Genomic DNA, 13,929 nt, shown 5'->3' with positions numbered 1-13,929 from the left:
AATGTAGCCAGTGCTAACTACAGGGTTTTAATCTGTTGCACCTGTCACTTCCAAAGCAGTTCCCTCTTACTCCCTTATACTGCTTCCCTTATACTGCTCAGGCTTCAGGTTGCTCTGCAGGGGAACTGTCTAAAGCCGGCCCTGGGTTTTGTGCACTTCCCAGGTCTAAGCTGCTCAGGTTCAGGTTCTCGGGTACTCCACAAAGGCACAGATTCAGTTGGGCCTGTGTTTTGTGCCCTTCCCAGGTCCGAGCAGCTCAGGTGACCAGGTGCTTGGCAAGCGCACTCTCCCCAGGTGGGTGGTGCGTCATATTACCTCCTCAGTCCCAGCCGCTCAGTTTCCTGGGTGCACCACAGAGCGCCATCTCAGGTGTGCTGTGTCTCTTCTGGGGAGCTGATCTCTTACTGCGACCCTCCCGGTGGATGTCAACCATCCAGGATCCCAGGAAGTCTTGGTTAACAACTGGGGGCCTGCTCACAGTTTGGTGGAGGATGCCGTCTCTGGGGCCGAGATTGCCTCTCGTGTTCTGGCTCTGGCTGTCGCCCACCTGCCTCTCTGCCTCCAGCGGGTGGAGGGGCCAGTCCACAGCTGGCTAGCTCTCCTCTGGTATTCATTCAATCCTTTGTTCTGAGTGGGCCAGGTTGTGCGTTAGAGCTTTTTGAGGGGAAGTTCTCTCTCTCTCTGTCTCTGACTATCCCACAGTTTGGGTTGCTATCTCATGTTAGCTCCCTCAGATGGTCCTCAGGGCATTCAGGCCCAGTCCTTGCCCTAAGCATGAAGCCCGGGCCTCCCTGTTCAGCCCCCATTCGCTGCTGACAGATGGGAGCATCTGGGCTGCTACTTCACTGGGAGTTGCGGTTAGGTGCATAATCTGTGTCTTTTTTTTCCTCCGAGTTATGTTGCTCTCTGAGATTCCAAAACTCCCCACAGACCCACCAGCGAGAGGGTTTCCTGGTGTTTGGAAACTTCTCCTCCCTCAGGGCTCCCGCCTGGATGGGTCTCTGTCCCTAACTCTTTTGTCTCTCTTTTTATCTTTTATATTTTGTTCTATCTCCTTTTGAAGAGAATGGGCTGTCTTTGTGGGTGCCTGGTGTCCTCTGCCAGCATCCAGAAGTTGTTTTGTGGAATTTGTTCAACGTTCAAATGATCTTTTGATGAGTTTGTGGGGTAGAAAGTGGTCTCCCCATCCTATTCCTCACCATCTTAGGACCACCCTCTATGCTGTCTTTTTGATAATGGCCATTCTGACAGGTATGAGGTGATAACTCATTGTGTTTTGACTTTCATTTCCTTGATGATTAGTGATGTCGAGCATCTTTCATTTGACTATTGGCCATCTGTATATCTTCTTTGGCAAAGTGACCATTAAAATTTTTGTGTGTGTTGAGTTATGTGAGTTCTTTGTATATTTTGGATATTAATCCCTCAAAATGTATTGTATACAAATATCTTCTTCCATTCAGTAGGCAGTCTTTTTGTTTTTGGATACTTTCTTTCATTGTGCAAAAGCCTTTTAGTTTGATGTAGTTATTTTATTTTTGCTTTTGTTTCTCTTCTCTGTGGAAACATCCAAAAATACATCGCTAAGACTGATGTTAAAGAGTGTACTGCTTATGGCTTTCTGCTAGAAGTTTTATGGTTTCAAGTCTTACATTTAAATGTCTAATCTATTTTGAGTTCATTTTTGTATGTGGTTTGAGAAAGTAGTCCAGTTTGATTCTTTAGCATGTAGCTGTCCAGTTTCCCCAACTCCATTTATTGAAGAGATTGTCTTCTCCTTATTGTATATTCTTGCCTACTTTGTCATAAATTAAATGACCATAAATGTGTGGGCTTATTTCCGGGCTCCCTATTCTATTCCATCAATCAGTATGTCTGTTTTTGTGCCAATACCATACTGGTTTCATTTTGTAGCTTTGTAGCATAATTTGAAATCAGGGAACATAATACCTCCAGTTTTATCTTTCTTAAGATTATTTTGGTACCTTGGGATCTTCTGTGACAGCAAACAATTTAATAGATATGTGTAGACACATGTGTGCATGAAATGTTCCTTTGGTATCTCTAATTTTCTTGAAGAGATCTCTAGTCTTTCCCATTCTGTTGTTTTCCTCTATTTCTTTGCATTGGTCGCTGAAGAAGGCTTTCTTATCTCTTCTTGCTATTCTTTGGAACTCTGCATTCAGATGCTTATATCTTTCCTTTTCTCCTTTGCTTTTCGCCTCTCTTCTTTTCACAGCTATTTGTAAGGCCTCCCCAGACAGCCATTTTGCTTTTTTGCGTTTCTTTTCCATGGGGATGGTCTTGATCCCTTTCTCCTGTACAATGTCACGAACCTCATTCCATAGTTCATCAGGCACTTTATCTATCAGATCTAGGCCCTTAAATCTATTTCTCACTTCCACTGTATAATCATAAGGGATTTGATTTAGTTCATACCTGAATGGTCCAGCGGTTTTCCCTACTTTCTTCAATTTAAGTCTGAATTTGGTAATAATGAGTTCATGATCTGAGCCACAGTCAGCTCCTGGTCTTGTTTTTGTTGACTGTATAGAGCTTCTCCATCTTCGGCTGCAAAGAATATAATCAATCTCATTTCGGTGTTGACCATCTGGTGATGTCCATGTGTAGAATCTTCTCTTGTGTTGTTAGAAGAGGGTATTTGCTATGACCAGTGCATTTTCTTGGCAAAACTCTATTAGTCTTTGCCCTAGTTCATTCCACATTCCAAGGCCAAATTTGCCTGTTACTCCAGGTGTTTCTTGACTTTCTACTTTTGCATTCTAGTCCCCTATAATGAAAAGGACATTTTTTTAAGGTGTTAGTTCTAAAAGGTCTTGTATGTCTTCATAAAACCGTTCAACTTCAGCTTCTTCAGCGTTACTGGTTGGGGCATAGACTTGGATAACTGTGATATTGAATGGTTTGCCTTGGAGATGAACAGAGATCATTCTGTCATTTTTGAGATTGCATCCAAGTACTGTATTTCGGACTCTTCTGTTGCACATGATGGCTACTCCATTTCTTCTGAGGGATTCCTGCCTGCAGTAGTAGATATAATGGTCATCTGAGTTAAATTCACCCATTCCAGTCCATTTTAGTTCACTGATTCCTAGAATGTCAATGTTCACCCTTGCCATCTCTTGTTTGACCACTTCCAATTTGCCTTGATTCATGGACCTGACATTCCAGGTTCCTATGCAATATTGCTCTTTACAGCATCAGATCTTGCTTCTATCACCAGTCACATGCACAACTGGGTATTGTTTTTGCTTTGGCTCCATCCCTTCATTCTTTCTGGAGTTATTTCTCCTCTGATCTCCAGTAGCATATGGTGCACCTAATGACCTGGGGAGTTCCTCTTTTGGTATCCTATCATTTGCCTTTTCATACTGTACATGGAGTTCTCAAGGCAAGAATACTGAAGTGGCTTGTCATTCCCTTCTCCAGTGGGCCACATTTCATGCAAAGATGGGCTTGATAAAGGACAGAAATGGTCTGGACCTAACAGAAGCAGAAGATATTAAGAAGAGGTGGCAAGAATACACGGAAGAACTGTACAAAAAAGATCTTCATGACCCAGAAAATCATGATGATGTGATCACTAATCTAGAGCCAGACATCTTGGAATGTGAAGTCAAGTGGGCCTTAGAAAGCATCACTACAAACAAAGCTAGTGGAGGTGATGGAATTCCAGTTGAGCTCTTTCAAATCCTGAAAGATGATGCTGTGAAAGTGCTGCACTCAATATGCCAGCAAATTTGGAAAACAGCAATGGCCACCGGACTGGAAAAGGTCAGTTTTCATTCCAATTCCAAAGAAAGGCAATGCCAAAGAATGCTCAAACTACCACACAATTGCACTCATCTCACATGCTAGTAAAGTAATGCTCAAAATTCTCCAAGCCAGGCTTCAGCAATACGTGAACTGTGAAATCCTTGACGTTCAAGCTGGTTTTAGAAAAGGCAGAGGAACCAGAGATCAAATTGCCAACATCTGCTGGATCATGGAAAAAGCAAGAGAGTTCCAGAAAAACATCTATTTCTGCTTTATTGACTATGCCAAAGCCTTTGACTGTGTGGATCACAAGAAACTGTGGAAAATTCTTCAAGAGATGGGAATACCAGACCACCTGACCTGCCTCTTGAGAAATCTGTATGCAGGTCAGGAAGCAACAGTTCGAACTGGACACGGAACAACAGACTGGTTCCAAATAGGAAAAGGAGTACGTCAAGGCTGTATATTGTCACCCTGCTTATTTAACTTCTATGCAGAGTACATCATGAGAAACGCTGGACTGGAAGAAACACAAGCTGAAATCAAGATTGCCGGGAGAAATATCAATAACCTCAGATATGCAGATGACACCACCCTTATGGCAGAAAGTGAAGAGGAACTAAAAAGCCTCTTGATGAAAGTGAAAGAGGAGAGCAAAAAAGTTGGCTTAAAGCTCAACATTCAGAAAACGAAGATCATGGCATCTGGTCCCATCACTTCATGGGAAATAGATGGGGAAACAGTAGAAACAGTGTCAGACTTTATTTTTTTGGGCTCCCAAGTCACTGCAGATGGTGACTGCAGCCATGAAATTAAAAGATGCTTACTCCTTGGAAGAAAAGTTATGACAAACCTAGATAGTATATTCAAAAGCAGAGACGTTACTTTGCCGACTAAGGTCCATCTACTCAAGGCTATGGTTTTTTCCTGTGGTCATGTATGGATGTGAGTGTTGGACTGTGAAGAAGGCTGAGCACTGAAGAATTGATGCTTTTGAACCGTGGTGTTGGAGAAGACTCTTGAGAGTCCCTTGGACTGCAAGGAGATCCAACCAGTCCATTCTGAAGGAGATCAACCCTGGGATTTCTTTGGAAGGAATGATGCTAAAGCTGAAGCTCCAGTACTTTGGCCACCTCATGCGAAGAGTTGACTCATTGGAAAAGACTCTGATGCTGGGAGGGATTGGAGGCAGGAGGAGAAGGGGATGACAGAGGATGAGATGGCTGGATGGCATCACAGACTCGACGGACGTGAGTCTGAGTGATTTCCAGGAGATGGTGATGGACAGGGAGGCCTGGTGTGCTGTGATTCATGGGGTTGCAAAGAGTCGGACACGACTGAGTGACTGAACTGAACTGAACGTGTGTGCAAATACAAGAATAAGAATATATTGGCTAGAAATAGAGTGTATTTTTCTTGTATACTTATTACACAATTTCTAAATCTATTATAGTCTTGGTCATAAAGGAAACCTTTACAAACTTCTAAAAGGGATGATTTTATAGGATACATTTTTACTCCAAGTGTAGAATTATCATGTGAAATGGAAATAACATAAAAATTAAGAAATAAATATATTTCAAATAACTCCATATCCAAAGGAAAGCAAAACTGATATTACAAATCATGAAATAATAAGCAAAAGATATTACTGCATATACAAATCACAATATATGGCCAAATTTCTATACAGAGGAAAATTGTTAGCTTTAAATATTTTGGAGCTTCCCTCATGGCTCAGTGGTAGGGAATCCATCTGCCAATGCAGGAGATATAGGTTTGATCCCTGGTCCAGGAAGATCCCCTGGAAAAGGAAATGACAACCCACTCCAGCATCTTTCCCTGGGAAATCTCATGGACAGAAGACCCTTGTGGGCTATGAGTCCAGAGGTTGCAAGGAGCCAGACACAACTTAGCAAATAAACAACAACAAAAAATAACAGAAAAATAAAAACCTAGTAAAATGAATACTCAACTTTTAAAATTAGGAAAATAGCAAAACAGAATAATTCATATGCAGTGAATGAATAAAAGGAAAAACCAAGATTAATACAAAATAGAAAGTGTGTATGTTTATGTATGTGTGTGTATATATATATATATATATATTCAATTTATATATCACTTGAATACAAATCGATGGGGAAACAATGGAAACAGTGAGAGACTTTATTTTCTTGGGCTCCCAAATCACTGCAAGTGGTGACTGCAGCCATGAAATGTAAAGACGCTTGCTCCTTCAGAGAAAAGCTATGACCCACCTAGACAGCATATTAAAAAGCAAAGACATTATTTTGCCAACAAAGGTCTGTTGAGTCAAAGCTATGGTTTTTCCAGTAGTCATGTGGATGTGAGAGTTGGACCATAAAGGAAGCTGAGCGTCAAAGAATTGATGCTTTTGAATTGTGGTGTTGGAGAAGACTCTTGAGAGTTCCTTGGACTGCAAGGAAATTAAACCAGTCAACCCTAAACGAAATTAGTCCTGAATATTCATTGGAAGGACTAATGCTGAAGCTGAAGCTCCAATCCTTTGGCCACCTAATGTGAAGAACTGAGAAACTGGAAAAGACCCTGATGCTGGGAAAGATTGCAGGCAGGAGGAGAAAGGGAGGACAGAGGATGCAATGGTTGGTTGTTATCACCAACTCCATGGACATGAGTTTGGGCAAACTCTGGGAGTTGGTGATGGATAGGAAAGCCTGGCATGCTGCAGTCCACGGTGTTGCAAAGAGTCAGACACAACTGAGTGACTGAACTTGAATACATTTATATGAATTAAAAATATTTATTTGTTTTATTATTATTTTCTTGGCTGCTTGGGGTCTTAGTTTCATCATACAGGATCTTTTGCTCTGGTGCGTGGACTCTAGTTGTGGAGCATGGGCTCTGTGGTACGTGGGCTCAGTAGTTGCTCCACAGCATGTGGGATCTTAGTTCTTGACCAGGAATCAAACTTGCATTCCCAGCATTGCAAGGCAGATTCTTAACCATTGGACCACCAGGGAAGTCTCTTGTTTATACATAATTTGGCTATATATAATTTGAGCAGACAGATAAAATAGATAAAATCCCTGATCAGTTGAGGCATTACTTAGAAAACTTTCAGTTATACCTAGATCAATTTCTGTTATGAATTTGGATGAGAAAAGCCTAAATAATGTATTAATGAACTGTATCTAGCAGTGGGTTACAGGTAACTAATTAAAGCAGAATTTTTTCTATTGACATAGTTCATTACATGAACTTATTAATGGAGAAAACTGTAAGATTCTGCCTATAAGTACCAAGAAGATATTTGATATAATTAATCAGATATTCTTGGTTAAAAATAAACATGGATTAAAATATAAGCAGAAGGAAACTGATTAAATGTGATAAAAACCAGTTGTCAAGAGGAAACTATCATAATGAACCATGAAATACTGAAGCATTTCTATTAAAATCAAGAGACAATAGGCATGCCCGTCATCACCATGTTATTAAACGTTTTAGAAACTGTGGCTATTGGGCTTCCCTGATAGCTCAGATGGTAAAGAATCTGCTTGTAATGCAGGAGACCCTGGTTTTAATTCCTGGGTTGGTAAGATCCCCTGGAGGAAAGATAGGCTACTCACTCCAGTATTCTTGGGTTTCACTGGTGGCTCAGATGCTAAAGATTCCGCCTGCACTGTGGGAGACCTCGGTTTGATCCCTTGGTTGGGAAGATCTCCTGGAGAAGGGAACAGATACCCACTCTAGTATTCTTGCCTGGAGAATCCCATGGACAGAGGAGCCATGGACATATTATTAAACATTGTTTTAGAAGCTGTAGTTATTACAATAAAGTAAGAAAATGAAATATCTCATATATATGTAATGTATGATATATAAAAAAATATCTTCATTTGTGTATGATGTAAATGTATACTTATAAATTTCAACAGACTCCAGTAAAATTCATTAGAATTAATAACATAGAGTTTCTGGATTAAAGTATGAAAAAATTAGTAGCTTTTACTTGTATCAATTATAATGGATGAGAAGTTAAAATGTAAAAAACAAATCCAGTTCACAATGTTGATAAAAATCTTTAAAATTTTTAGGAGTAAATTTATCTGAAGGACACCAACGAGTACTAAAGTTATTGGGAGAGTATGATGCCCTAGGTGAGATGACTTAACAATAAGAAGTGAAAATTTCTAAACTAAGAAATACATTTAGTGGTATTTCAAAGAAAAGCCTATTTAAAAATTGTTGACACTGGGAAAAATGATCTTAAAATGTACTGGAATAATACAGGTCTGAGAAGAGCCAAAAAATTTTGAAAAAGACTTTGTAGCAGCTTGCCTTTCTGAATATTAAAATTCATGTTAAAACTACAGTGATAAAAGCTATGTATTGGCTTGGGAACAGATAAATACATCCAAGGGAGAAAATAAATACATCCATGGATATGTTTATATATTTATATATAGACTAGTGTGTTAACAGATCCAAATGTATATATAGAATTTTATAAATGACAAACATAACATCTTAATTGAAAGGACAATGGTGGTATATAAATGTTACAGGCTTTCTTTGTCATCTATCTGGAAGAAAACAGAGCCCTAATTTATATTATACACAAAATTAGACTTCACACTGATTAAATCACTAGATGTTAATAATTAATATAAAATAACTACATGTCATAAAATAAAAGTTAGATGTGTGCGTTTTAAGTTGCTTCAGTCGTGTCTGACTCTTTGCAACCCCATGGTCTATAGCTTGCCAGGCTCCTCTGTCCATGGGATTCTCCAGGCAAGAATACTGGAGTTAGTTGCCATGCCCTCCTCCAGGGAATCTTCCTGACCCAGGGATCAAATCCCGTCTCTTAGGTCTCCTGTATTTGCAGGCAGGTTCTTTACTACTCTCCTGGAGAAGGAAATGGCAACCCACTCCCGTACTCTTACTTGGAAAATTCCATGGATGGAGGAGCCTAGTAGGCCACAGTCCATGGGGTTGCAAAGAGTTGGATATGACTGAGTGACTTCACTCTCTCTCTCTCTTTACCACTAGTGCCACCTGCTGCTGCTGCTGCTAAGTTGCTTCAGTCGTGTCCGACTCTGTGCGACCCCAGAGATGGCAGCCCACCAGGCTCCCCCATCCCTGGGATTCTCCAGGCAAGAACACTGGAGTGGGTTGCCATTTCCTTCTCCAATGCATGAAAGTGAAAAGTGAAAGTGCAGTCGCTCAGTCGTTCAGACTCTTAGCGACCCCATGGACTGCAGCCTTCCAGGCTCCTCCTTCCATGGGATTTTCTAGGCAAGAGCACTGGAGTGGGGTGCCATTGCCTTCTCCGACTAGTGCCACCTAGGAAGCCCCAAAAGTTAGATAAATTTGTGTATATAAAAGGCTAGAAAACAAAAAATTTCTTTTTTAAAAAAGTGATTTATCATGCATTTATTTAGTTTAGTATAGTGTTGTTTGTAGACACACAAACGTGGACTTTCTGAAGAGCCATCAGTTGGGAAATATATGAATAAGTTATTATATTTTTAACATTAAGCAAATGTTAATAGGAATGAGTTACAACCATATGAATTAATCTGGACAAATGCCTATGATATACTAAGCAAATGAATCAAGTTGTGTGTAGTATGTACCTATTTATTGTTTTTAAAAAACACAAAAATGAAACAAAAATAGCCTATGTATATGTTAACATAGAGTTGAATACATATAAAGATTTTAATATTGAGTACTGTAGGAGTGTGGGATTGGAGGCTGTGTTTATGGCCCAATTAGTTCCCATGAACTTGAAGTGCCTTTGGAATAAAAATCACCAAATCTTTATGCACTATTATATATTTGTTTCTCTCTTTCTGACTTATGTTACTCTGTATGTCAGTCTCTAGGTCCATCCACATCTTGCATGTGGATGTGGAATCTAGGAAAATGATATAGAAGAACCTATTTGCGAAGCAGAACTAGAGACAGATGTAGAGAACAAATACATGGACACCAAAGGAGAAAGGGGAGTGGAATGAATTGGGAGATTGGAACTGACCCATACACACGCAGGCTATGTGTAAAATAGATAGCTAATGAGAACCTGGGCTTCCCTGGGGGCTCAGATGGTAAAGAATCTGCCTGCAAAGCAGGAAACCTGGGTTCAGTCTCTAGGTTGGGAAGATCCCCTGGAGAAGGGAATGGCTACCCACTCCAGTATTCTCACCTGGAGATTCCATGGACAGAGAATCCTGGTGGCAGGCTACAGTCCATGGGATCATAAAGAGTCGGACATGACTGAGTGACTAACACACACTCAGACGTGCACAATGAGAACCTACTGTATAGCACAGGAAACTCTGCTCAATGTTATGTGGCAGCCTGGATGGGAGGGGAGTTTGGGAGAGAATGGATACTGTACACATATGGCTGAGTCACTCTGCTGTGCACTGGAAACTTTCCCAACATTGTTAATTGGCTGTACTCCAATGTAAACTGAAAAGTTTAAAAAAGTCACCGAATTCTACCCTCACCTCACTTTACTAAGATATAATTGAAATATAACATTGTATGAATTTAAGGAGTACAACACAATGATTTGATATATGTAGGTATGTGAAATAATCACCACAGTAAGTTTATTTAACATCTGTTACCTGACATAGTTACAGTTCACTTCTGATGAGGAAAATAAACTAGCACTTTAAAAGTCTGGAAACCACTGGATAGGTCAGGAAAACATAAAGTAGAAGGTGTATCCTAGCCCTGCCCCTAACTTGCAGTATGACAATTTTTGCCTTATTTTCTTGTTTCTTAGGTGTGAGTGGTGGTGACTATCTGTTGACTTAGGTTACAGCATCATAGTAAAGATAAAATGAGGGGTGAAGATAAACATAGTTTGGAGACTTAAAAGGTGTTGAAATGCAAGCCATTATCCTCAAGAAAACTCTCAAACAGTCTCAATTTCTGTGATACAGGTGACAAAGTCGCCTGAGGAAGCGTCTTCCCTTCCTGATGGTGAAGTGGCAGGAGAGGCTCAGAGCACCACAGAGGTAAGAGTTGGTGTCTTGAACCATCTTCTGGGAAACCTGTTTTACATAGCATGTCTACTGGGTTCTAGTTTTTCCATATCTGTTTGTCTGTCTAGCTCTTCCATCCATCCCTCTATCTATCCATCCATCCATCCATCTATCTATCCATCCATCCATCTATCTATCCATCCATCCATCCATCTATCACATCTGTCTATTTATCCATCCATCACACCTATTTAGCTACCCATCCAACTATCTATCCATCCATCCATCACATCTATCATTTCTCTATGTATCTATCAATCATCCATCATTTATCTCTATCATCTTTTTTAATCTCTAAAATTATAATGCCTCTCTCCACATAAGCAATAGAAAACAAATACCCCCTAAATATGGAATCCTTTGACGTTCTCTTCACAAGCCTTAAGTGGATGAATTAGCTCCTATTAGGGTCTTTATGATTCTACCATGCATGTGAGTCGGGTCTGTTCACTGACACTGATAGATCCAATTAGCAACGTTGGGGGTTGGTGATCCTATACTCTAGGAGTTAAGTGACTAGTAAATAGGGGTCTACCTTTGCTTCAGTTATATACTGTATCTAAATAAGGAAACCGTAGCAGTTATGGCCTGGTGTTGTCTTGGAAGCTTATCCAAGGTTGGTGATACCATGGGTTTCCTTTGTGACTAGGGAACAGAGAAGGCTGAAGAAAGTGGAGAACACAAGGCACAAGAAGAGGGTGATGAAGATGTGGGCGACCCTGCTGGACCCCAAGAGAAGGATGTGAGTGTTTGCTTTTCTCACTGTAGTTTCACTGGATTCAGTTCTATTCAATAACCATTTATGGAGCTCTGACCAGATGCTGGGAATCTTTCTGGGCATGCAATAGTGAGCTCAAAAGTGAGGAACTGAGGGATTAGCCAGGAGACAGCAGGTAATTTTCACTTAACGTGTTAACTGCTCTGTGTGAGGTGGGTGAGGGCTGAAAGGAAGCCAGAGGAAGGGCCTGACATCAGGCCTGGAGTGACAGGCTACACAAGGCTTGTCATTGTGTTGTGAGGGTCAGGTTGGGTTCATGTTCTTTCAGAAACAAGGGACCTTATGCCTTGTTTACAAGTATTGATGAACTCCTATCATACTTGTTGACTTAAAAAAAAAAGCACAATGTGAGAGTTGTGAATTAAGCTTTATTTGGGCAAAATGAGGACTATAGCCTGGGAGACAGCATTTCAGTTAGCTCTGAGAAACCGCTTCAAAGAGGTAGGGAGAAGGTCAGTATATATGGTCTTTGTGAAGGAGGGGTACATGCAATCAAGCTTATATATTTTGCAGAAGGTTTCTGGTAGTCTTGAGGAGCAGTCATCACCATGAAGGATTTTGGTGCTTTTCTAGATATGAGGAGGTGCAAGAATTGGGCTCATAAAATCTAGTCCTGAAAATATCTATCTGAGGACTTATTCTGCCACTTCCTCCCAGGGCACAGAGGGCTTTGTTCCTGATCTCCACCCTGAACTCCTTTCTGGGGGTGTTGAAGGTCAGCAGCTGCAGTGGCTCATGGTTTAATCCTTGTAGAGGTAGATGGCAAGTGACGATTTATAGTTGACATACTCCACCAAGAGGATTTGTGGGAAGCCAACAGGAGCTGAGGATAAGAGGGGCTGCGGGGGAGGGATTTGAGGCCTCCAATTTGAGGCCAATCAGAGGAACTGCAGGACCCAGCTAATGCAAGGCTACTTCTAAAAGGTTCCAATGCAGGGGCTGCAGGGTAAAGGGCCAAGTGGAGATTGTGGTTCTGGAAGTGTCAAGCTAAGATAATGGGGGATCAGATGGGCTACTTATTCAAGAAATTCTGAAAATGTGGCTGGGAAGCCAGACAAAGGAGAGACCCTGGCACCAAGGGAGCCTGAATGGGCAGGGTGGAAATCAGGAGGATTTCAGTGGGTTTCTGTTTTGGGCCAATTGTAGAAAAGATTATTTACCAAAGCCCAGTGGTTTGCATTTGTTCCTATTTATTGATTCCAGGAGAGTTGTGAACATCTCTTGATTGTTGGACCCTTGTTCCCAGCAGAGAGACTGTGACTGGGAAAGGGGCCAAGACTGATGCCTTGCTATGGAAAATGTGAGATGGCATCCATGTATCTTTATCTCAAGGAATTTAAATTTGGGAGGAACCAGGGCAGTAAATTCCCTTATGTTTGAACACTGCTATTTCAGTGTTGCTAATTTAAGACCCTTTGACATTTCTGTTTCGAAGAAAGACCAAATCTTCTTCAGTCTTTGCTTAGAAGTTAGGTGGGGTTTCATGGCTGCCTGTATAATTCAGAAATAATCAACTTAACATGAAATGGAGTGACCATTTAATTATCTTGGAGATTATAAAAATCTTTAAAAGCATTTTATAATCTGACTTTGCATGGATTGCCTAAAACACTGGTACAGAATTATTGATTTATACATTGAAATTCAGTTTGCTCTTTTTAAGGCAGAGAAACAAAGGAAAGAAATGTTACACACCATCCCCTTTCTCTCATGAGACCTAAGAGGAAGACAGCATCTTAAGGCCAGAGCCTGCTGGCTTCAGCTTCCCAGCTTCTCAGTTGCTGGGCCGGTTAGTTCAGTGAAGTGATAAGCCATTCAGCCTGGGGATTCTCTTGTTAATATTTTCTAAAATTGTGAGCACTTTGCAAAATAAATTACAAACTTGTGGATCCCCATAGGAATTAAAAACATTGTTTTGGTATTTTTGCGTGGGCTGTGGTGAAGGAATGACTAAGTTTAGAAGACATTTTTATTTTAGATGAATTAATGTTAATAATTAATTAACATCAATGTTAATTATCAATTCTTTAATAATATTTATTCTACCCTAGTGGCTCAGATTGGAGAAGGCAATGGCACCCCACTCCAGTACTCTTGCCTGGAAAATCCCATGGATGGAGGAGCCTGGTAGGCCGCAGTCCATGGGGTCACAAAGAGTTGGACATGATTGCGTGACTAACAATTTTTCATTCTACATAAAGAAAGATTTTGACTTTTTCTCATTTAACAAGTGATGCATGCCCTATGACTTACTGTAATTCAGTTAAATAAGGGAGAAAACCATGATCTGTCAGAGAACATTAAAAATGACATAATAACATG

At 40.6% G+C, this 13,929-nt stretch overlaps 1 protein-coding gene across 2 annotated transcripts in view; it reads left to right on the top strand.

Annotated features, from left to right (window-relative positions):
* The window catches only part of LOC120856901 (SH3 domain-binding glutamic acid-rich protein-like), a 72,307-nt gene that overhangs the window by 37,222 nt on the left and 21,156 nt on the right, over window positions 1-13,929 (top strand). For both annotated transcript variants that reach the window (XM_040232388.1, XM_040232395.1), the window contains 2 exons: window positions 10,728-10,802; window positions 11,479-11,571. In XM_040232388.1, coding sequence (XP_040088322.1) covers window positions 10,728-10,802; window positions 11,479-11,571 — 168 coding nt within the window. The remainder of the gene's footprint in view (window positions 1-10,727; window positions 10,803-11,478; window positions 11,572-13,929) is intronic.

Source organism: Oryx dammah, unplaced genomic scaffold, assembly GCF_014754425.2.
Source record: "Oryx dammah isolate SB20612 unplaced genomic scaffold, SCBI_Odam_1.1 HiC_scaffold_2, whole genome shotgun sequence".
Classification (NCBI taxonomy): Eukaryota; Metazoa; Chordata; class Mammalia; order Artiodactyla; family Bovidae; genus Oryx; species Oryx dammah.
Note: the sequence above shows the minus strand (reverse complement) of the source record. Positions and strands in the feature narration are given on the sequence as shown.